General features: G+C 43.6%; 1 protein-coding gene across 1 annotated transcript; it reads right to left on the reverse strand.

The window, feature by feature from the left end:
- Positions 1 to 22,873: 22,873 nt before the first annotated feature.
- On the reverse strand, positions 22,874 to 25,100 carry WFDC10A (WAP four-disulfide core domain 10A). Its single transcript, XM_043553254.1, has 2 exons — positions 24,453 to 25,100; positions 22,874 to 23,538 (listed from the first exon to the last, which is right to left on the reverse strand). Exons 1-2 carry the CDS (start codon positions 24,547 to 24,549, stop codon positions 23,393 to 23,395), a joined length of 243 nt encoding a protein of 80 aa, XP_043409189.1. The 5' UTR covers positions 24,550 to 25,100; the 3' UTR covers positions 22,874 to 23,392.
- Positions 25,101 to 25,371: the final 271 nt, after the last annotated feature.

Genomic DNA, 25,371 nt, shown 5'->3' on the forward strand with positions numbered 1-25,371 from the left:
ACAGGGTTAAATACGGACTTGGGGGGAAAGGAAGGGAACTTGAGGGAAATGAAAGGTTGAAACCCTATCCTCCTCCTGCCCCCAAAACCAACAGGTGAAGTTGCAGACAAGGTTGGATTATGGATTTGGTATTAAGCTCTATGACCCTCACATATTCAAACTGCCAGCTTTTCCTTTTGGGTCCCTGTTGTTATACCCATAAAACCTGCAGAGCACAAGTATTGTTTGCTAAAATTAACAGAGGAAAACAAACAGACACAGACAAGTGGCTGAAACTACTCAGTCTGCTCTGAAGGTTGATGACAAACAGATACGTAGACTTCAGTGTCCCAGTGCCCCTGTACTCAAGTTTCCTGAAATATATACAAGTTAAGGGCCAGAGATATGCTTAAACAGGGGTTCTAGTGGGAAATAGGGATGGGAGGGATGCTTTGCAGAAAGAGTATTAGCTGAGATGGGTTAAGGAGGACAGGTCTGTAGTGTTGGACTAGCAGGGGGTGATTGCCTTAGGACAAAACAAATGAACTGTTTCATGCTAAGCAATTAGCAAAAAAAAAGGCAATTGAAAGAAACTCTGGGGATACCAGGTGGAGGGGACACTCTAAGCCACAGGTGCTTAAGGAACACACTGAGCTTTTATACTTGGGTGTCTCACTTCAAAGGCCACAGTTAATCCACACTGAAAGCAGAAGTGGGAGGTTATTTGTATCCAGCCATGGGGCTGGGTAACCCACAAGGGATTTCTTTTGCTCTCCTGGAAGGATTGGTCCCCAGTAAACTAGACTGGCATTGCCAGAAGAATTATGGACCAACAGGCAATTTGAACATACTTCCTAGGAACTTATATAATAGGAAGAAAAAACAAAACAAAATAAAACAAACCCAGTAATTATCTAAATTATGTTGTTTAATTTGAACAACACAAATAATAAGGGACTAACTTCTCTCAAAAAGAATTCAGAATATACAAGAGCAAATGGAACATTTTTTAAAAGTCTCAACAAATGTCAGGAAATTGAAATCAAACTGATCATGGTAGAAGTAAATAAAAATAAGTAATGTAAAATGGCTAGGAAAAAATTCCATATGATTGAAAATTAAGCAAAGCGATTAAAAGGAGTCAAGAGCCAAAATGAAATCATGATAGAAATAGAAAATATTTCAAACCAAAAATGAAAATATGACATCTCAAAACATATGCATACAGAGGGATGTCCACCAAATGACAACATATGAGACCCCAGCCTCTGTCCTCCAACAAAGATCAACAATTACACAAGTATCCAGGAACAAAAATAGTTCTGGGAAAGCTCTGGAGTCCACGTAGAAACTTCAGCAAAACAGGGAACATACACCTGAGAGTAATTGCGTACAAAGAGACGGAAGGGCAGCTACATTCGCCTATGTCATCCCATCCCCCAGCTGGCCTTGCTCCATACCAAGGGGAAGTCTCCCATTAAAGCTCCCCTCACCACAGAAGGGTTAGCAGAGTGAGTCACTGTCCCCACCCCTAGCCTTCTGGGGTATCACACAAACGTTGGGCTTCAGTTTCACCCCACACAGACCAGCAAAGCTGAGACATTTAGAGACAGCTAGGAAGAGGGATGAAAAGCAGTAGCAGACACACAGTGGCAGTGATTGTGGCAAATAGTGACCTGCCCTGCAAACAAACCCAGCGGATTTTCCACTGAAGAAACCAATGGCCAGCATGGCCACCATAGACTCCTGTGGATTTCACTAGCTTTTGCCACACGATTATTTGCATCCACGGTCATCAATCACCTGAGTCTCTCCCAACTCCTTACCCCCTGCCCACCTGGAGTCCAGGAACTGCACTGGTAGCTGATCCAGACCTCTGCAGCTGTGCAATTGCAAGATGCCAGTTTAGACCCCCATGGCTGACTCCCACCAAAGGGTGCATACTTGGGGCTGGCCCTTCCACCAGTCACAGGCCACCACGTAATGCACACGGCTGGGGGAAACTGTGAAGTCCAGGAGGGCATGCTCACCCCCACGTGCACCCCCACCTGCAGCTGCTTGTGGTCCTGGATCAGGCCCTGTCTTCAGTCACTGGCCTGTACCACAGCACTCATCTACAGATGGCCCTCTAGCTGTGCAGCTGCACATTCCTGGTCCCACCCCCACCACAGTTCTTCACTGACAGGTGCTGGGGACCTATGTACAGCATGTTGACTATAGATAATAATAGTGTAGTGCATACTTGCAAGTTGCTGAGAGAGTCAATCTTACATGCTCATCACAAGCTTTTTGAGTCTATAGGCTTGTGTCTTCCAACATACTTGGAAATTTTCAGTCATTATTTCCTCAAATGTTTTTTCAGCCTTGTAGTGTTCTCTTCTCCTTCCATGACTGTGACAGATGTCAGGACTTTGGTTATTGTCCCTGAGGCTCTGTGTATCTTTTTTTAGTATATTTTTTTGTTATTAAAATTGGATAGTTTCCATGGGTCAGTCTTCAAGGTCACTGCTCCTCTCTGTCATGTGCATTCTGATATTAAGCCCATCCAGTGAGTGTTTAATCTTAATTATTATGTTTTTATTAAGTTTCCTTTTCCTTCTTTATGTTTTCTGTTTCCTTCCCAAGACGTTCTATTTTTCCATCAGTTTCAATGGATAGAAACCATGATTACTTGCTTCAGAATTGTTGTAATAGCTGCTTTAACATCTTTGAAAGATAATTCCAACATTTATTTCATCTCAAAACTAGAGTCTGTTGGTAGGTGGTTTTTTTTTTTTTTTTTTTGCCACAGGAGTTGATATTTTCCTTTTCCTTCATAGGCTACATAACTTTGGATTATATCTTGGACATTCTGAAAATTATAAGACTGAGTCTTACACAGAATGGAGAAGGTTGATATTGTGTTTTGAAAAGTAGTTGAAATGATTAGGTTCAGGCTGAAGAGCTTAACCTGTCTTGAGTGGGTTGTATTCCAATGTCAGTTCAGCTTTTCAAAGCTTTGTTTGTAGTTCATTTATTGCCTCCCTGGATATGCACCACCAAGTGGTTAGTCTGGGACCTAGGTGGTGGTGTATCTGTGAATTCACTTCTCAAAGTATGTCAGTATGCACAGCTTAGAGGTGAACCCAGGAATACATAAACAACTGTATGTGTTTGCTTTCTCAAGTTTTTCCCTTGGTGATCTCCCCTGTGCCTTCTGTTTCTCCAAGGTTCCAAACAGCTTAGGCTTTGTTTACCTTGAATTGCCAGGCCCTTCTGCAACTATATCCATATCCAGAGCCAAGTGGCAGAGAACAAAGAGAGAAAAGAGAAACAGGGGCAACCCACCAGGGGTTCACCCACTCTCTTAGAATTACAGCTGACCCAACAGAGAAAGATTTCCCCTCTCTTGAGTTTTCTCTCCTTCCAATCCTATTCCACCTGCTGCCCATCACTACTATAGATTTTGTGAGGGATTAGGAAGCAGAACAAGAATTAAGGGACACCTGGCTGGCTCAATTGGTAGACAGTGTGACTCTTGATCTTGGGGTTGTGAGTTCAACCCCCATGTTGGGGGTTAGAGATTACTTAAAAATAAAATCTTTAAAAAAATCACCAGAGTATTGAAAAAGTACCAAGTAGAATATCTAGAAATAAAATATATAACTGAAATAAAAAGCAAAAAGAAAGAAATTGTTTGACTCACTGAGGACTACTCAAGAGCAGCAAAAGAAGCATAAAGAGAGTAGAAATAAATTTTCAACATGCTGGCTTAAAACAATTAAACAGTTCTGAATACCCAGTGGAAACTTCTTTTTATTTTTATTTTTTTTTAAGTTTTTTTTGTATTTATTTATTTTTGAGAGACAGAGAGAGACAGAGCGTGAGCAGGGGAGGGAGATACAGAATCCGAAGCAGGCTCCAGGCTCTGAGCTATCAGCACAGAGCCCGATGTGGGGCTTGAACCCATGAACCGTGAGATCATAACCTGAGCTGAAGTCAGACGCTTAACTGACTGAGCCACCCAGGCACCCCCCTTCTTTTTATTTTTAAAAAATTCTGTCAGGGGGACCTGGGTGGCTCAATCAGTTAAGCACCGGACTCTTGACATGGGCTCAGGTCATGATCTCAGTGTTATGAGAGGGAGCCCCACGTTGACTCTGCACCGGGTATGGAGTCTGCTTAAGATTCTCTCTCTCCCTCTCTCTCTGCTCCTCCCCCACTTGCTCTCTCTCAAAATAAATAAATAAACTTAAAAAAATTCCAGGTTTTTGAGGTAGATTGACCAATAAAAATTTGGTATATTAAAGGTAGGTATCAAAAATTTTGATATAGGTACATATTGTGAAATGATCACCAAAATCAAGCTAGTTTGCATATTCGTCACTTCAAATAATCACCTCTTTTTTTTTTTTATGTGTGGTGAGAACACTTAAGGTCTACTCTCCTAAACACAGTATTATTAATTACAGTCACTATGCTATCCTTTGGATCCCCAGAGCTTACCCATCTTTTAACTGAAGGCTTGTCTCCTTTGACCAGCATCTTCCCTTTCATACACCCCCTGATTCCTGGAAACCACTATTCTACTCTCTTGTTTCTATGAGTTCAACTTTTTGAGATTCCACATGTAAGTGAGATCGTGTAGTATTTGCCTTTCTGTACCTGGTTTCTTTCACTTAGCATAATATCCTCCAGATTCATCCATGTTGTTGCAAATGGCAGGATTTTTTTTTAAGGCTGGATCATATTCATGTATATCATATTTTCTTTATCCATTCATCCATCCATGGATACTTAGACAGTTTCCGTGTCTTGGCTTTTGTGAATAATGCTACAATGAATATGAGGGTGCAGATATCTCAGGATCGTGCTTTCATTTCCTTTGGATATGATATCCCCAGAAGTGGGATTGCTGGATCATATGGTAGTTCTGCTTCTGATTTTTGAGGAACCTCTAGACTATTTTCCATAGTGGATGCATCAGTTTAAATTCTCACCAAACACGCACTAGAATCCTCTTTTCTCCACATCCTTGCCAATACTTGTTTTCTTATGAATGTTGGATGATAGGCATTCTAAGAAGATATGAGGTGATATCTCATTGTAGTTTTCATTTCCCTGATGATTAGTGTTGTTGAGCATCTTTTCATATACCAATTGGCCATTTGTATGTTTTCTTTTGAGAAATGTCCTTTCAAGTCCTTTGTCCATTTATTGATCGGGTTATTCTTTTTCTTGTTATTGAGTTGTTTGACAAACACACAAAATGAATTTGCAAATACTGCAAATGTCTGCAAAAATAAGCATAGATTATACATAACTCAAAATAAGATTGTAGAAATGAACCCACATATGTAATTAGGCCATAAATGTCAATTAATAAACACTGGCAGAACTGGTTTTTTGGGGTTTTTTTTTGTAGATTTACACGGTTTGAAAAATGAAACACAAGTGCATGGAAAGGTTGAAAGCAAACTGAGGGGGAAAAGTCGAGGCAAATGCAAACAAAAAAAAGAGATGGTATAGTTAGATCGATATCAGGAAATACAGAACTGTAAGAGGAGTTTATTCTCAGGATAGAGGAGGAGTCACTGTATAATGATAAAAGATTCCATTCACCAGGAATGTTTGCATTTACCTAAATCAATAGAATCAAGATCTATTAAACAAACACCGATGCAATTACAGACATAAATTGAGAAATCTTTGTAGTGAGAGCCCTCCACACACCGTTCCGAATTATTGACAGTCAAAGAGACAAAAAATTACAAAGATTTAAGATATTTAAACAACACACTGTGGAGATAGGCTCTGCATGCCATACTTTAGCGAGATTCAGTATCAGAATGTAGATCACTGGATAGGAGTTATGTAGAAGATCACATCTTTGGAGGAAGCATCTGCTTACTCTGCCCAAGCGTGGGACAAGGTGTATGAAGGAGATCCATGGAGCTAATTGTCCTCCTCAAGGTCTGCCAAGTGACTGAGGCAAAAGGCACATTGTTGGTTGAGTAGCCAAGCAGGAGACATGCCGTGCCACTGAGAGGAGGAAGATGTGAGGAAGGAGCTCTCAGCCATGGAAGTGGGACCTGAGGCTGGGTGTACTCCTGGCATGGGTTGGGAGTGGGGGGAGCAGTAGGGGGTTATGGGATGTGATAGAATCATAGTGAGGCCTTACCTGTAGTTTCTGAAAATGGTAACCTGGAAATTCAACTGTTCCCCTAGCTCCTGACCACCTGTAGACCTTTCAGTTGCAAAACGCTCCTCCATTCACTGCAAAGAGCAACCTCTGCCATGTGGGGAAGCTGGGCAAAGAGGTAGGTTCAATGATGGGGTTCTGGGGAAGCTTCTGACTACCCAGGCTCAAGAAATGAGGAGCCCACTGGGTTTGGAACATTGTCAAAGGGACAGCTGGGAAATAGGAAAAATATCCCCACCATCGTTTTAAGTGACTTAGAATCTTATGGTCCCAGAAATTCAAGCAAATTACTTTAATCTCTTAAAATTTCTCACAATTGTACCACTACGCATGTATTAGAATGACTAAATAAAACATTTACAATCTTAAATGCTAGCAAGTATATGAGGCAAGTGGAGCTCTCCTGTACTACTAGTGGAAATGCAAGATGGCACAGCCACTTTGGAAAACATTTTGGTGGTTTCTTGTAACCATATACTTATCACATAACCTAACAATCCTACTCCCTGGTACCTACCCAAGAGAAATGGCAATTTATGTTCATACAAAAACCTGTATGAAACTGTTTGTAGGGAGTTAATTCATAATCACCACAAACTGGAAACAACCCAAGTGCACGTTAACTAGTGAATGGATAAACAACCTGTGGTACCTCCATACGATGAAACATAACTCAGCAATAAGAAGGTCCAGACAACACACAACATGAGGGAATCTCAAATGCATTATGAAAACATATTGTGAGTGTTAATATTTTAAACACTGCAACATAACTTTTAAAACAAATCCTTTGGAGCCAAAATACCATCCTAATTTGATACCCACAATCATCCACTTAAAAAATATATGGGGGAGGGGAAGGGAAAAAAAAGCTAGAGAGAGAGGGAGCCAAACTATAAGAGACCCTCAAAAACTGAGAATAAACTGAGGGTTGATGTGGGGTAGGAGGGAGGGGAAGGTGGGTGATGGGCATTGAGGAGGGCACATGTTGGGATGAGCACTGGGTGTTGTATGGAAACCAATTTGACAATAAATTTCATATATTGAAAAAAATAAAATAAAATTTAAAAAAACAAAGAGGCAAAAATATATGGAAAGCATTTCTTGAAAAGTTAGACATTTTAAAACTCTTCTCCTTCTCGTAGAACTCATATATCCATTCTTATTACCCCACAGACTCACAATCTAATGCAATATAATCTTATGCTCAAAAACCTTTTAATCATGATCTTTTCATACTGCTATGCCATAAACACATGTATGTATATTAAAATGTAAAGTTTTCAATTCCTGGGACCATAAGACCCTAGGAATAAAATGTCTTCTTATGGACTGATTTTTCATTCCATTTGTTACTTTAATAACATTATAATAGTGACCATATAAGTAAATACATTGAAATTATCGATCGGCAAAATTTTATTGATAAACAAAATTCTATAGGTAATGCATCTCTTGGTGATATGTAAGTGCATGGGAACAAAAGGAGTTTTGTTATAGGTATGTCACGTGGTTCTTGTAACTTCCAGATCATTGCCCCCCAATGACGTAATATTCTATAATAAAAAACTATTTTTATACTTGATCTTAGCCAAAAGGCCGAGAAGCGATTATATAAAAAACTATTTTTAATGATCTAATCTAAATATTCATATAAGCTTACGTAAATCCCCTTTCTATGTTTACAAGGCATAGAACTGGAAACCTTATACTTGAAAAGAATTTGTTTCCTAGGAATTAGGATACTGATCACAAATCACACGTGACTTTCTCAATTTCTGGAAAGAACCAAAAAGGCTTTACCAGTATTTACCAAATGATCAATAATGTTATTAATTAGACTTGTTACTCTTTTATGTAGAGACATTGTTTAATCTGATACACTGTAAGTGTTGGAAAGTTTGAATACTACTAACTTTGATAGACCTTCCATAATATATATTTTATAAAATGCTTTTATCTTATTGCATGCTTTAAATACATTTTAAAATTTGGGGGGGGGGCACCTAGATGGCTCAGTTAAGCATCCCACTCTTAATTCTGGCTCAGGTCATGGTCTCGTGGGATTGAGGCCCACGTCAGGCTACAAGCTGTAAGTGCAGAGCCTGTCTGCGATTCTGTCTCCTCTCTCTGCACCCCACCCCTGGCTCTCTCTCTCTCTCTCTCTCTCTGTCTCTTAAAATAAACAAATAAGCATTTAAAAAATTTATGCCACAGATTTAACTCACTTTATTTATGGAAAATGTTAAACAAATCCACTAATTGGCAAAGTCAGTCCTCAATCGGCCAAATCAGGCCACTTTCTCCCACAATACAGCTGACTTCATTTTTCAATTGAAATTAATGTTTTCATACACATCCCTGTGGATATGTGCCATCACTCTTGGGATTTCTAACTCTAGAAGAGGGAGCCAAAGGCACAACGACTTACTATGACTTTGTCACCTGAGTGAAACAGGGTACTGACCAACCTCTTAGTATTTCCTACCCACACATTTTTGCTTTGCTCTTTGGGAAGCGTCCTCAGGAAAATGCACTCTCAAAGTGTTCCTTTGTTTGTAACTCAGCTTTTACACTTTGGACACATGCAAGAGATAGGTAAGAAGTATGGTCCCTACCCCTCCTTTTTTGGAAGCAGCATGGGGCTTTGTGCGAGACAGAAAAGGAGAAAGGCAGACTGCAGGCTCTTTCTCAGGCAGACCAACTTCAGGAAGAAGTAAATGCGGAATTTGAGAAGCAGGACATCATGTCCTTAAATCTGTCCGTGCCTGTGTACCCTCTGGAAAACCTTCCTGCGCCCTCAGGGGTACGTGTGCGCCAGCATGATCAGGACTGACTGAGTTGAATCTCGTCATTTTCACATGGGTAGACTGACATAAGAGTAGCCCCAAATGGCATGGCTTCAAAGTCTCTTCATTCCTGGTTCGTTGCTGTTCCTACAGCACCCTAGTGCCCATGCCTCCCACGTCTGTCCCGTTGCCTAGGGCCACTGGGCAAGTCCCCCACACGCATTTGCTCATTCCCCATAGGACCCATGTTTTGTAGTCTCTTGCCCAAACAGATCCTCCTCAAATCAAAATGAATCCACTCTGTTTTAAAGTTGCCAGATTTAGCAAATAACAATATAAGCTGACCAACTAAAGTTGAATGATAAACACCAAATAATTTTTAGTATAACAATGGTCCTTGTATTTCATGGGATATACTTCCATGAAAAATTCTAACTGGACGTGCTGTATTATATTTGGCAACCTTTGGTCTGCATCTCTCCCTGCACCCGCCCCCCCTCCCCGCCCGGAGCTCTGATTCCTACTGACTACAGGCTAATCTAACCAATGAATTCCGAAGACTGGGTTAACAGGTGTAAAACTTCACACCAAAAGGGTGATTTGATTACAAGAATTTAAGGCACCCTAGGGCCTTGGCTAATCTTTTGGGGGAACAAAAGTAATGATATACAAAGTCTTATACAGGAAACTCAAAAGCTAAAATATATTTTAAAATATTTTAAAAATATTTTTCTGCATTCAGTAAATTGTTTAGTGACTAAAATATATTAAGTACTAATATGCTAGTCACCATGCTTTCCACAATAGTTCAGTTAATTCTCATGTCTATGAAGTAGATGTGTTATATTTCTTTTAAGGAAAACTGAAGCTTGGGGCTTGTGGCTAGATCAGTCAGTAGAGCATGCGATTCTTGATTTCGGGGTTGTGAATTCAAGCCCCACATAGGATGTGGAGATTACATAAAAATAAAATCTTAAGGGCGCCCGGGTGGCTCAGTCGGTTAAATGGCTCTTGGTTTCTGATGAGGTCATGATTTCACAAATCATTGAGTTAGATTTGGGCTCCACACTGGGAGTGTGGAGCCTACTTGGGATTCTTTCTCTCCCTCTCTGCTCCTCCCCCATTCTCTCTTTCTCTCTAAATAAACTTACAAAAAAAAATTTAATAAAATCTTAAAAAAAAAAAAAGAAAGGACAACTGAGGCTCAGTGAGGTTCAGTGACTGAGCCAAGGCCACATAGCTGGCAAGTGGGGGATCCACAATGTGAACTCAGGTCCAACCTCAAGCACTGCTTTTGACCATTCCATACCACTCAGGAGTAATCTCACACAATCTCATCTAATTCTCACAGTGACAACAAAGCTGCCAGGTAGGTGTATCATTTCCATTTCCTAGATGAGGAAACTGAGGATCCGCATACAGCTACACCTGTAAGTTACCAAGCCAGGACCAAAAACCAGTTGTCACTGAGTTTGGGGCCATAATTGCCATTCTGAACAGTCCAGGCATTGCTGTAACATTCAGAGAGGATACAGGATTAGAATTCTGGTGGCGGGGGTGGGAAACGATAAATTGCTACAAGTCTTTCCCCTTAGGCAGCCACGTAATATGGTTCAGGAGATCTGGAAAGGACTCCTGGCAAGGTCTGAAGTTCCACCAATAATATAGGTGCATTCTGGGCATAATGACGTTCTCTGTCTCTCTCTTTCTCTCTTCCTGTCTGCCTCCCTCCTCTCTTGCTGTTTTCAAATTGCATTTATGTATTTATTAATTTAATTTCTTTACGTTTATTTATTTATTTTCAGAGAGACAGAGAAAGAGAAAGAGTGAGCACCCACGAGTTGGGGAGGGACAGAGAGGCGGGGAGAGAGAGAATCCCAAGCAGGATTCTCTCCGCAGACAGCGGGGGACCAGTCTCATAAACAGTGAAATCAGGACCTGAGCCAAAATCAAGAGTCAGATGCTCAACCAACTGAGCCAGACAAGTGCCCCTCAAAACGCATCTTAGTTTGAGAGGTAACACTGTATGGCCTTATCAGTTCTTCACATCACAAAATGAAACAGTACATAAGGACCAGGAAGAGACATATGGAAATGGGATTGAGTGAATGGGAGAGGGCTGTCAGTTTATTAGGTGCTCTAGGAGTAATTTAGGGGAGCAGGGGAGGGTGGGTGAGCAGAGCTAGTCCTTTGAAGCCACAGAAGTTCCTTCATCCGACATGAGTCCTTGCCTGCTGTCTGACCCTCAGTCCCAGGAAGGCCTCCTGAAGAAGGGACAGCCGTAGCTTTCCTCGACCCAGCTTTGACTCTTTTCATTGGCGACGAAGATGTCTCCTCCAAAGAGAGAGAGAGAAGCAGCAGGAACACTATATTCCTTGGGGAGAAGACTGAACTGTGGACAGGAAGGTGCCTGTGTGGGGTGACAAGAGGCGTGGGGATTAGGCACAAGCCAGACAGAGATACAGAGGGTGTGCTGAGAACCATGCAGATGGTCCACACTTCCCTCAGTTCACAGATGAGGAAATCAAGATACACGGTGGGGAAGGGGGTTGTCTGAGGTCACGTGGAGAGTAGGGCAGGCCCTTCAAGCCCAGGACCCTCCTGTTGGCCCCACTCTCTGTCCCGGTAATGGTCCGTGTCTCACCGGGACCCTCGCCCATTGTGTTACTCCTACATGAGAGGTCACATATCAGTGATCACAGGGATTTGTCTGGAACAGTTGCAGGGCTGGTCTGCCCACTGTCATTCCCAGGGCAACCCCAGACACGAGAGAACACCTTTTTCTTGCTCCACTGATGGCAAGAAACTGATGGTAGGAGACTTTCAGGAGGGCCTGAGATGTCCCATTGGGTCCAGGAGCAAGAAAGTCCCAGATGACCGAGGGTTAACCAAAGGATCCCTCATTTCCTTTCTGTTGTTATCCAAGCCTAGCTTCTGATACTCCTAGAGCACCTCATACATAGACGACCCTCCCCCACTCACTCAATCCCATTTCCATACGTCTCTTCCTGGTCCTTATGTACTGTTTCATTTTGTGATGTGAAGAACTGATAAGGCCATACAGTGTTACCTCTCAAACTAAGATGCGTTTTGAGGGGCACTTGTCTGGCTCAGTTGGTTGAGCATCTGACTCTTGATTTTGGCTCAGGTCCTGATTTCACTGTTTATGAGACTGGTCCCCCGCTGTCTGCGGAGAGAATCCTGCTTGGGATTCTCTCTCTCCCCGCCTCTCTGTCCCTCCCCAACTCGTGGGTGCTCACTCTTTCTCTTTCTCTGTCTCTCTGAAAATAAATAAATAAACGTAAAGAAATTAAATTAATAAATACATAAATGCAATTTGAAAACAGCAAGAGAGGAGGGAGGCAGACAGGAAGAGAGAAAGAGAGAGACAGAGAACGTCATTATGCCCAGAATGCACCTATATTATTGGTGGAACTTCAGACCTTGCCAGGAGTCCTTTCCAGATCTCCTGAACCATATTACGTGGCTGCCTAAGGGGAAAGACTTGTAGCAATTTATCGTTTCCCACCCCCGCCACCAGAATTCTAATCCTGTATCCTCTCTGAATGTTACAGCAATGCCTGGACTGTTCGGAATGGCACTTATGGCCCCAAACTCAGTGACAACTGGTTTTTGGTCCTGGCTTGGTAACTTACAGGTGTAGCTGTATGCGGATCCTCAGTTTCCTCATCTAGGAAATGGAAATGATACACCTACCTGGCAGCTTTGTTGTCACTGTGAGAATTAGATGAGATTGTGTGAGATTACTCCTGAGTGGTATGGAATGGTCAAAAGCAGTGCTTGAGGTTGGACCTGAGTTCACATTGTGGATCCCCCACTTGCCAGCTATGTGGCCTTGGTTCAGCCACGGAACCTCACTGAGCCTCAGTTTTCCTTTCTTTTTTTTTTTTTTTTAAAGATTTTATTTTTAAGTAATCTCTACACCCAACATGGGGTTTGAACTCACTTGCCGGAAATAAGGAGTTGCAGGCTCTACCGACTGAGCCAGCCATGCGCCCCAAGCCTCAGTTTTCCTTTTTTTAAATGTTTCATTTGCTCTTGTAAAGAATGTATGTTCCACAGTATTTCTGAATTCTTTTCGATAGACTCCTTACTTGCGTTGTTCAAACTTGTGCTACTGGGTTTGTTGTACCTTGGTTTGTAGTATCTTCCTATCAGCTACTGGGAAGCATGTTCAAATTGTCTTTTGGTCCATAATGCTTCTGGAAATGGCAGGCCCATTACCTTGGGAACAGTCCTTCCAGGAAATCCAAATGAGATCCCTTGGGTGTCTCCTCACCAAACATTTAGATACTAATCACTTCCCACTTCTGCTTTCAGTGTGGGTTAACTCTGGCCTTTGAAGTGAGCCACCAGAGTGTAAAGGCTCAGTGTGTTCCTTAATGCACCTGATGGTTAAGAGTGTCCTCTTTGCCTGGAGGCCCCAGAGTTTTTTCAAATGCTCCCTTTTGCTAATTGCTTAGCATGAAAGAGTTCATTGGTTTTGTCTTAAGGCAATCATCCCTTGCTAATCCAGGAGAACACTACAGACCTGTCCTCCTTAACCCATCTCAGCTAATAGTCTTTCTGCAAAGTACCCCTCCAAACCCTATTCCCCACTAGAACTCCTATTTAAGCACATCTTTGGCCCTTAACTTGCATATATTTCAGGAAACTTGAGTACAGGGGCATTGGGACACTGAAGTCTACGTATCTGTTTTTCATCAACCTTCAGAGCAGACTGAGTAGTTTCAGCCACCTGTCTGTGTCTGTTTTCCTCTGTTAAATTTATCAAACAATACTTGTGCTCTGCAGGTTTTATGGGTATAACAACAGGGACCCAAAAGGAAAAGCTGGCAGTTTGAATATGTGAGGGTCATAGAGCTTAATACCAAATCCATAATCCAACCTTGTCTGCAACTTCACCTGTTGGTTTTGGGAGCAGGAGGAGGATAGGGTATCAACCTTTCATTTCCTTCAAGTTCCCTTCCTTTCTCCCCAAGTCCATATTTAACCCTGTCATGGAGGAAAACTAACTTTCATTCTGAGCTACCCCAATTCTTTTCTATCTCTCAAGGTAGGACCAAGCATCTCCTCTTCCAGGAAACCTGATACCGTGACCTGGACATGTAACAATCTCAGGGTATTTTTACCTTAAGGCACTATGTGCCCCACTCATCCCTTCTTGCCTGCCCCACCTGGTTTCTGCTTCCTTGGTCCTAAGACTTAACCCTTCCTTGGGCTATATGCCAACAGATAGAGTTGGTCACACCTGCACTCATGAGGAGTGGCCCTTGCCACAGTTTGAGCACAGTGTAGGCTCTCTAGGAGTATTTACATTTGAAAAAATTCCTCCACGTTCCAAGTGATTGAGTAAATAATGGTAAGAAATGAGGTCAGAGAGAACAGCTTGGAGAGGCCGATGGCATTTCCTTTCAATTGTAAACCATGGGCATGGTCACCTTTAAGGAAGATTATACTTCCCTGGATTAGTTAAAAGGGAGGCCACTTGTAGGACCCTTCTAGAAGCACTGGCCTGAAATAAGGAAAGAAAGGCTGCACCAAGGTATGGGGAACCCAGAGAGACAGTGTTTCCTGTAGCCAAAAGAACATCCCACACATAAGCAGTTTTCCGCAGGGATGTTAATCAATGAACCAAGAGAGTTCAGTTGTCTTGGCTAAGGAGAACAAGCTTCTGAAATTTGTGAAGGTGGGAAATGCACTGGGAGGCAGGGATTGGGGACTTAGGTTGAAGGTGGAGGTAGTGAATTGTCCTTGGACGAAAGAGCAAGAGACAGAGGTTCTGGGTTACTGCCATAGTTTATTTGTCAAGGAATTGAGGCTGATGATATAATGGTTCAGGGAAGAGTGCTGTCAAGTAGGAGAGACATTGTCCTGGGACCCACCCTCCTCCACCCTCTCCCTGCTTTCCAGTTGCAACAAGAAGGTCCCACTGGACATCAGGCAGTATTATTCTGATGGCCCTCTGGTGTCTGTTCCTGGCTTTCAGGGATGGTTATGGGATATATAGTAACTTCCGGCCAAGGGTTGGGTGCATAGTTCTCAGTGCTGATCTCTGGAAGAGAGAAGGGGAGGGTAGTCAGTGGTCACACAGTCTGGCGAAATACATTCTCTAAGTGTAACATCTTCCCAAACCCTGGGGGCAAGAATATTTTCTGTGACTTAGGAGATGCCCACACAAGGCTTCTCTCCGATGTTTTAAGTCCAGTGAGCAAAGACACATAAATGTCAGACCTTCTGAGGTTTGGCTAAATTAGGTAAGTCTGCAAGTAAAGAACTGGGGCTTGGGGTGTGATAAAAAAGTGGGGGTCCCCAGGTGGACTGGCTAACAGGACGAGGGAGGCGTATTCTCCTTCTGTCCATCCCTTCAGTTAGGGGGTGCATAGTTTTTGACAACTGAATGGCGAGAGAGGGGTGCTTGTTAGATCCTATCAGTGTTTGGAATTTTCATGTAGATTTTTCCATAACCGGAATAGCAGCATTCATAGCAGAAACCACACTCTGAGTAATATTCACAATTTCTTTGGCAACCAGAGTAGGTGGGAACTTCCATGCATATTGATAGTTTCAGTGTTGGTTTAACTGAGAAGGAACACATGAGCAATGACTCCAAGAAGAAGACTTTTTCTCACTGTTATCAGCCCCTGTAAGGCGCCAGGACCCATTCCATTGGTTTCTCTTCCTCTTCTACCTGTACAGCGATCTAGTAGCCTTTTCCATTCCTAGAGTCAAAATCCATCTCCCACCCCCTAACAAACCCAGCAATTGTGAACTCACCTCCATGGAACTTAACATCACAGGACCGGAGTCCTGAAACCCAATTCTCAGAACAAAGAGACTCAAGAGATCCTCTTCCCACCTGCTCTCATTTTACAGGGTTGGGAGAATGGATTACAGAGAAAAAAAGAACTGTCTTGTACTTTTTGTGTCTGGGTGAGACAGCCCTCCACACCTAGCCGTTCCTCAGAAACTTTTGCTACCAGATATGAAACCACAACTCTCTCCTCAATTGTGCTGATTTCAATTCTTTTACCCAAGGATTCCAAACTTCTCTTAATCCAGCACACATTTTATTTCTCCTCCCCACGCCCAATGTTCCAAAATATCCAATTCCCCAAGCAAAGGGCATATTTCAAGAAATACTTAGTACCCTTTTCCCAATGTGGTACTCACCCTTGGAACTCCCAACCGGAGGACACGAATTCGTGGTGGCTCAATCTTGGCACCCTCCATACATGCTTTGTACCCTGTGGAGCTTTCCACCGCTAAGGTCCTCCTCAACAAAACACCATGTAGCCACCACAGTCCCCGCAACACACATAAAAACATCATTACATGAAACATCAGGAGACCCTCAAACTTGAGAAGTGCACATTCAACTTTCCTCAGCATCCTGGCTTATAAAAGGAACCAATGCTTTCATATATGTCAGTCAGTCCCTGTTTCTTCTGCTTTCAACCCCTTCTTCATTTTGAAGTTCAACCAGAATACCTACTGTATTTTGGAGGCTTAGTTGTAGTCTTAGTTTTGCCTTTAAGACTTCCTGCCACTGGCGAGATCACCAGGCCATAGAGTATCAGCAGCTGGAGAAACAACCCCTTCATGATGTTAACTCAGGATGTCTGAGTGTGAGCCTGGCAGGAGACCCAGGATTTCACCAGGTCCTGCTGGGGGTAGCGAAGGGCTTTGGGGTGTGGAGTGGAAAACACGTGACTGGTCTCTCACTGCCCCCTCTGGTTCTGCCTCCTCTCCTCCACGCACCACTCCTTGGCTGGGCACTGGTGTCTCCTGAGCTACTTGCCTTCTCCTTATGCTTTCTCCTCCTCTCATTGCAGAAATGAATTCTTCATAAGTTTATCATTTCTTATTTTAGAAATTTGAGAAACACAGAAAACTACAAAGAAAAATAATAAGATATGATTAGATATCCATTAGCTAGATAGGTAATAGTGTCATTTGCTTTTCATGAAAGATAGCTTTAGAAATGATGTCCAATAAGAAATATATATATATTTATTGTAAACGTATTTTGCTGTATTTTAAGAGCCATTAAAGAATATCAAAATGTAAGTAAAGTAAAATTTAAAAATCACCAAAGACTATTTATTTATTTAATATAATTTACAGTCAAATTGGCTTCCATACAATAAAGACTTTTAAAAATTGATCACAAAATTTGAAGTGGAACAAATTTAGTAAGCCTGAATTTCCCCTACTTTTCCTGTGTTTCTCAAGAATTAACTCCTAAATGATACCAGCCCATTTCATTTTTAAAGCATACTTAACTTACAATTTTTGGAGATACACTAACTTTCTATCCCTCAATTCCATTAAGGTATTTTTAGGGAGTAGCATCAGCAAGATGGCTGAATAAGACACCCCTGCTTGAATCGTCCCCCTACAACAATTTGGCATCCACCCACAGACAGAAGTACCTCTGTGGAAGCTGCGGGATCCAACTCCGTACACCAATGAACCCAGAAGGAGTCTCCCCCATGTGTGGGTCATAGACCTAGAGATCTCAGTCTCTGAGACCAGAGACTCTGAAGGGGCCTGTGAGCTGACTGTTTTCTCCCTCAGCCACAATCCAGCAGCCACCGGAGAACCCTCATAGACAATCACCGCAGATGACGGAGTTTTGTGGAAGTCCAGGCATATAACAGAGATGGAACAGAGGGAATTACAGATAGATGGATGCAGGGAGCTTGAATCAGGCATGGCATGGGGGTTGTTCACCTACGACATTCAGAGAAATTTATTGTGAATGAGAATAAACCTTTACTGTGTTTACTGATATTTTTAAAAATCTCTGCATTTTGCTAGAGTCATGAGTCTACTTACATATGTTAGTACCCATGGTGGGAGGGGGACAACTGTTGATTGTTGTAAAGAGAGAAATTGAACCACAGGAATGAAGTATAAAACAAGGCAGAGTCCTCAGGTTGGTTATCAGTTTATTTGTCAAGGACTCGAGCCTTCTCAGGGTGGGGAGGTCAAGGGGAGAACATGAGTCCTCAGTCAGGGCAAGTGAAACCCCAACAGAGAGCCAGGCAGCACTCTTCTTAGACTATATAGGCATCTTCTCAAGCTTAACAAACCCAAAATCTGGAACCTGAGCTCAAAGTCACAAACAAAATATTTCTATGTATTTTAAGAAAATCCTTTTCTTGAATTCTGGGTCTTTTCACAGGAAGCCATTCTGGCATCACATGACTTCCCTCTTTCTCCATGTCCCTATAGCCCTGCAGGCTTTCAGGCCCTCCTTAAGGTCCCTAAGGTTAAGACCCAGGACAACCTCACCATCATAGGCATCAGAAAGACTATTCTCATAGGATGTGGGGTTTCAGGGCCTACAATATTCTGAAACTCTGATTTCCATACCCATGTGCAGACTGGAAAGCTGAGCTGGAGGAGAGGAGGTACTGATCTTTCCCCTTGTGTGTTTTCTTCTGTGCTGATACCACCTAAGCAATCAGCCTCTCCCCAGATTCATATCTTACACAAAATTTGGGGGACTTACCTAAGCTTTCCTGCGGAAGCAAGGAAACAACTAGCCGTTCTGTATGAATAATACACACAAGGGAGACAAAATAATATGATCATATCACACAAGTCATGCCAACAAGCCAACTATAAATATCACGATCAATCCCCCAGAGATGGTTAAGGAAATTGTTAAGGAAAAACGAGTGAAGCAAAAGATGAAATAGCCTGCTGACAACTGGCAGCTGAGGGGTGGGGGGAAGATAATTACCATTCAATTTTCCCAGTGCTCTACTGTCTGCCCCCTTTAACCTTTATCTTCTGCTTTGCCGTCCTGAAACCAGAAAGGAAGGAAAACAAAAGAGCCCAAGGAAAGATCAAAATTCTAATGTTATGATCACATCATCACAGGTAATGATTGTCCTTGTCCCTGAAAGTCTTTATATTTGCTCCGAAGCTTTCACCCAAGCAGAAGAGAGTCCTCTGCACTGTCCAGTATGGTGGCCCTTCCCATATGTGACTATTTTAAGTCAACTTAAAATTCAGCTTCCAGTCCTTTCAAGCATTCCATAGCCACACGTAGCTAGTGGCTATTACATTGGGCAGCTCAAACATCAAACATTTCTATCATCACATAAAATGCTACTGAAAAACACTGCTCTAGACGAATCAACCAAAATGCCTCTGCTCAAAAGCAAGTGTAAGTCATACAGATCATTTAAAAGGTGCAAAATGTTTCCAAGGGGCCTTTGAAAACTTACTCTCCTTTCAGAATAAGTGAAATTTAGAAGCTGGAAAAATGCAAGTTTTAGGCATGTGAATCTTTGGCACGCTGACTTTGAGCAGGTTGGATTTAGGAGACCTGAAGGGAAGAGGAGAGAAGGAGATTGTGGGGAGAAACAAAGGAGAGCAGCTTTAAATGTAAAAGATCAGATGCTGGGGGGACTTCCACTCTTAGGTGCTTACATCTGCGCTCCCCCATTTTCCATTCAGAAACTGTGTCCCTGCCAGCCTGCCTCAGCACGGCTTGATGAAGGAAAACTGCCAAGTGAAGGCATTGGGGCTCATTTCCCATGGGGCAGTGTTTACCAGAGGATACAACCTGACTGGTGAAGCTCCAGGGCAAAGGCAAACTATCTTCGAGCTCGACAGGTTTCCAGAAATCCTATAAATCACTCACATTGTTTGCACAAGCAAGCCAGCTCAAGGTGGCAGGGTGTCCGATTCCTGAGCCTGGCTCCGACTGTTTCTGTGGTCCTCTGAGGGCATCAGCACACGGCAAGAGAGACACGCAATGCCGACGCTCCATCCTCCATTTACAGGTGGGGATCTGAGGTAGGAGGTAGCTGGGTGAAGGTGAGCACGCACTGGGGTAGACCTGGGGTCCTGGAAACTGCCTTTTGCGCAAAGAAGGAGGAAGACTGGTGCACAGTAAATCCAAAGCCATGGGTTCCATGCAGCTATTTATTTGTATCTAAAAATAGCACTCTCCACCTAAGTTTTCCAGAACTTTGAGATCTGTTCATTGACAAGGCCTTGCTCTTAGTCCAGTTTTCTGCGTTCCTTACTTGCCCTTAAAGGGTGTTGAGGATCCTGGGGATGTCCTATCCCCTTCTTCGCACACCTCAGGTGCCCTCACTGAGCCAGAGAAGAGAAATAGAATCACACCCAGGCTGGGCACTACTCACATAGAGAATTCTGGGCGACTCTTTGGGCATCTTTTGAGACAGAGTGTAGGGTGATGACAAGGCCCCTGGGCATCACAAAGACCCAGAACTACTGCTCCCCTCAGAATTCAGGGTCCTGGGCTTTCCAGATAATGTTTAGGAGGAGAAAGTGTTAGATTTAGTTAGAGTCAGCGATATGGGTGTCTTGTTTCACGTCTGCCCCTTTTATTTGTGTGACCTCAGACAGGTATGTCACCTCTCTCCCAATTTTCTTATTTGAACACCAGAGACAACAATCCCCATCTCACAGAAATGGTGTCGACACCACCTGGGCTGGGAACTCCTCCAAGAAGCCACAAATAAAATGTCATGCCTCAAGGCCCTTACCCCCACCTACCTCTGAAGGTGTCTGAGGTGAGTGTCTGCAGTAACTGGCTGAAAGCTCTTTTATGTGGCCACTTCCACCCGGGGAGCGGGAGGGGAGGTAGTGGCTTGGAATGGGGGGCAGAGGAGCAGAAAAACAAAGTTCAAAGGCCTGGAACTTAATGGTGATTGGGTTGTGGCAGATCTGTAAGTTCTACCCAGGAACTGCACGGTGGCCGTATCACAGACTCTTTCCTCTGATATTCTCCCATTCCAAAGTATCGGATTTTCTTTGATGTGAGCAGCACCTCCTGTACGCTGGGAGGAACGCTGTGTACCCGAGTCAGCTCTGGCCACCTAAGCAGACCCAAGTCTAGACTCTTTCTGTGGCGCATCTGATTCTACCCAAAGGTGGGGAGTGAAGGGCAGTTTGTACAACTATTTGCCTTGGACTTGCTTTGTGCTAATAAGGTCCCATCCTCCTCTGTATTGATTCTCTTTTGCTATTTCAGGCATCACACTGTCTCCCACCAAATGCCCTGGGGGTCGTATGTGGATACAAAGAGACTGTGTAGGAAGGACTTTAGGAAAGACAGATGACCACCCAGCAAATGAGGGAAGGGAAGTGACGGAATCTATCGTGAATCTTGGCAGTTTGTGAGGTGAGGGGTGGGGGCATCAGCTCACCAAATATCAGAGAGGAGCAGTATATTGGGCACTCGTACCCATGACTTGGAGCTGATTAGACAAAAGAGAAGAGTCAGGTGGGCAGGGGCCAGGGCTCCCGAGGAGCAGACCTCCTTCTTGCAAACTCTGTCTCCAGGAATATTTCCTACACTGTCTGGAGACACCCATATACAAGTGATGTGCCCCAGGATGTGTCGGGTGCATCGAGCAGTGGGATTCCGGGGACTTGGCTGAGGAGGGTGGACTGTATAGAGACAAAGGGCAGAATTTGGGGACCTGGGTACAAATGTGTGGGAGCAAACTGAAGGGAACTTTGAGGGGGGCTGCAAATGGTGCCAGACCTAAAGCTACTGGACTATGGATTCCCAAGTCCTTGCTTTCTATGGTAGGAAAACGATGTTCTGTACAGGGCAATCACAGCCCTGCCCTGGGTCTGGCCCAGATGTTAGGGGCCCTTCGGGGTCTGTTTGAGGAGCACCGTCGCTGAGAGTGCCAAGGAGCTTCCTCCCAGGATTCTTGCCACTCTTGGTTCCGGATCATGCAGATGGGTATGCAAAAAAGCTGTGTAGGATTTAGGAAAACAGCAGGCTCTGGCTGTCACTATCCGTATATTTTATACACACAGGCACACACACGCACAGTGGATATACACACACATTTATAAACACACACATTTTTACACACATATATAAACACCCCTCTTATACATACACACATGCACACACAGACGTACAAACACACATATGTTTACACACACCCATATGGGCACAGATGTATGTATAGGTACATACACGTTATTATGTATGTATACATATTATTATACGATTATATATACACATATACACGCATATATTACACCTGCATATAATACTTGATCATGTATTTCTGATCCATAGTGTGCCTATGTTTTCTTCTACAGCTGCAAGGTTATGTTGTTGGTGCCTGCTCTCATAGTCTCCGTTCCCGAGCTCTCCATATATCCTAGAAATCGATTACTCCACATGCATTTGCGTTTTCAAATGGATATATAATTGACATATAACATTATGTTAGTTTCAGGTATACAGAATAATGATTCAAAATTGGTGTAGTGAAATGATCATCACAATAAATCTAGCTAACAGTCATCACCACACTATTACACATTTGTTTTCCTTGTGACGAGAGCTTTTAAGATCTAGTCTCTTAGGAGTATTGTCTACACTGTCTACACAGTATTGTTAACCACAGTCACCATGCTGCACAGTACATCCCCAGGACTTACTCATTTCATAACTGGAAGCTTGTGCCTTTTGAACACATTTTGTTCACACCCTACCTTCCACCTCTGACAACCACCGAATTGTTCTTCGCATGCGTCAGTTTGGGCTGTCTTTGTTTTCTACTCACATATAAGTGAGATCATACAGCGTTTGCATTTTTAAAGGGATCCAGTCTCCAGAGAAAAAAATGGCTGCTCGTGGAAATGTAAGCATCACTTAGGAATTCTTTTTGGATAGGAATCCTTTTTGGATAGTTGGCCTCAGGGTAAAGGGTGAGGGTTGAGTGTCTTGGGCTAAAACTATCCCACCCAGGAAATGTTGAAAGAGGACACAGTTTGTGGAGATCTTCCCACAGCCACTAGGATGAACAAGTAGAGAAGAGGAGGCAGGTGAGAAAGGAAAGGCCGAGGGGCTCCCCCTAAGGGAACAGAATGGGGAGAACAGAATGGAGGTAGATTAAATTTAAGAGGCGGCCCCCTTGGGGTCTCCTACTCTGTGCCTCAGAGTGTAGCCCCATCTACCTCATTTTTAACTTGGCCCTTCTGACTCCAGGCTGAAGAGTGTTCTGGTTAGCACTGGGAGATACCATAAATGAGCAGTTTCTCCCTGGCAGGACTGTTTCAGTGAGCAGATCAACAATGAGGCTGGGCCTCAGGGGCCTGCAGGGGAGCAGGGGCCGATGGGAGAGAAAATAGAGAAGCATGACAAGGGGAGAGAGATCAGAGCCCCGGACTCAGAGAAAGGGTCTGCACTGGGTCCTCAATGCTTACAGGCACAGGGAGTAAAACAGGCAGGTCTGTGAACATTTGTGCTGGTTTATTTGACAGGAACAAGCGGTTCAGACAGGAGAGAGGGTGCATTCCTCTTGACATCCTGGTGCCAGAGATCTGCGGTCCTGGTGTTGGTCTGCCTAGAGGGTTAGGGGAGCAGGGTGCACAGCCCATCCCCCTCACCCACTCCCTAGAGTGTCATGCAGATATTCCCACAGAAGGTTGAACAGCATATGTTATTTGCTTGACAATCTTGGTGATATTCACATGGACGTCTGCACATATATATGTTGGTGTGCTTTTCACAAACCTTGACTTCATTGAACTGCTCTATTTCTGAAACAGAGCAGGGGCAGAGTCAGTGGAACCAGACCCCTAGAGATCCTGTGTCTCAAGCTTAAAGCCTCCCCAAAGACCCCAGTACCCAGGTCCCATTTATGAAGCTCTTGGACTTTTCAAGGCACTCACTTTCTGCCCTTTACACCCAATCCTGGTGATTGGTAGTATCTTAAATCCTATATCCCTCCACTCTAGCCAACAGATCTCAATGCCTGGCCTTCCTGGGCCCTCTGCATTCTCTGCAGCCAGGAACCTGTCTCCCAAGTTAGTTATGGTCTTGGTGAAGTCACCCCCATAGAATCTACACTATAAGAAACTCAGCAAATTCTGAGACATCCTGCAGAGCCACTCACTCCCCAGAATTTGCAGGGTCCAGAGAGGAAGATGACCTGTCACCTTCCCCCCCTCTCCTGTGCCTGTCACTGTGTCCAGGACCCTACCACTTGCACTATTTCCCTTCCACTGCCATCATCCTGGTCCCTCTGATGAGAACTTTGACTTGACTGTGTACACCCCAAAACTTACTTTCCCAGGGCCCTTTCATTCTGTACCCACCCCCATCAATATCTCTGGATGCTTACAGGTCACATATGGGCAGAAATCCAAGAATAGTGGTTCGGTGTCCCCAAGTGATTCTCAGCCCTGATGAGGGTACACTGCTCTGTGTACCATTTGTGTCTGGGTACTTCGAATGGAGAATCAAAAGACAAAGTTTCCCCCTCCACCCCCATCAGTGTTCCCAGTGCTGGGTAAAGGGGCCAGAGGGCTATCGTTTGGAAAGACCCAGAATCTTCATAGTGCTGTGGTCAGAGTAGGGTGTGATTTAAGGTTCCAATTTCCAGGTCCTCCCCAGACGGGACACAGCCTCTCCTGGCCCCTTTCTCTCCCCACCCCCTTAGTCCATCACCTACTCTGCATCCTGTTCAGTGTACGGTGCCCTCCCTGGACCTGTAGCAGCGGCAGCAACACAGAGAGGAGCAGGATGGGCAGGAGAGCCTGGGTTGGCATGATTCTGGCCGGAGTGGACAGCTCTCAGTTTGGGAGTCTCTGGGTGCTTGTCCTGGGCTCCTCCCTGCTTCCACTGGCCAAACAAAGAGGCTTTACCCTCCTCCTCTTTGCCTGCCCTTACCATGGCCTGTTCTCTGGGACTTAGACTCTTCAGATGACTCCTCCTCTTACATGATTTACTCTCTCCTTTGCAAACAATATTTCCTACTTTCTAATGATAAGATGATTCACAGAAAGAGGGAAGAAGGTATAATTTTTAAGAATGGTCATAATCTAACTGCGGAGAATTAACCTGTGCCTGTTTGCATTACCATTCTATTTTTTGCATATTTAACATAAAGTATCTACTGTTTTCTCACATTTAGAACAACTGACCTTTTGTTACCCATCTGGTCCCACCCTCATCTAATCAGGAAAGTATTCCCCAGTGTGGTTTTCCATAATTACACATGTCTAACTTAAGATAAATATCTATTGTCAGGGTGCCTGGGTGGCTCAGTTGGTTAAGTGTCCAACTTCAGTGTAGGTCATGAACTTACAGTTTTGTGGGTTCGAGCCCCAGGTCGGGCTCTGCGCTGACAGCTCAAAGCTTGGATCCTGCTTTGGATTCTGTGTCTCCCTCTCTCTGCCCCTTCCTTGTTCCTGCTCTGTGTCTTTCTCTCAAAAATAAATAAACATTGAAAAATTTTAAAAACTTATCTATTGTCAAGCATTTGCCTTGTTCTAATTACTGATTATCTAGACAATATTATGTTGGGCATTTTCAACCATAAACCTTTTAGTTTTTAGACTAATATAAGAGAGGTAGAATTTATGGGTGTA

Source organism: Prionailurus bengalensis, chromosome A3 (genome assembly GCF_016509475.1).
Source record: "Prionailurus bengalensis isolate Pbe53 chromosome A3, Fcat_Pben_1.1_paternal_pri, whole genome shotgun sequence".
NCBI lineage: Eukaryota > Metazoa > Chordata > Mammalia > Carnivora > Felidae > Prionailurus > Prionailurus bengalensis.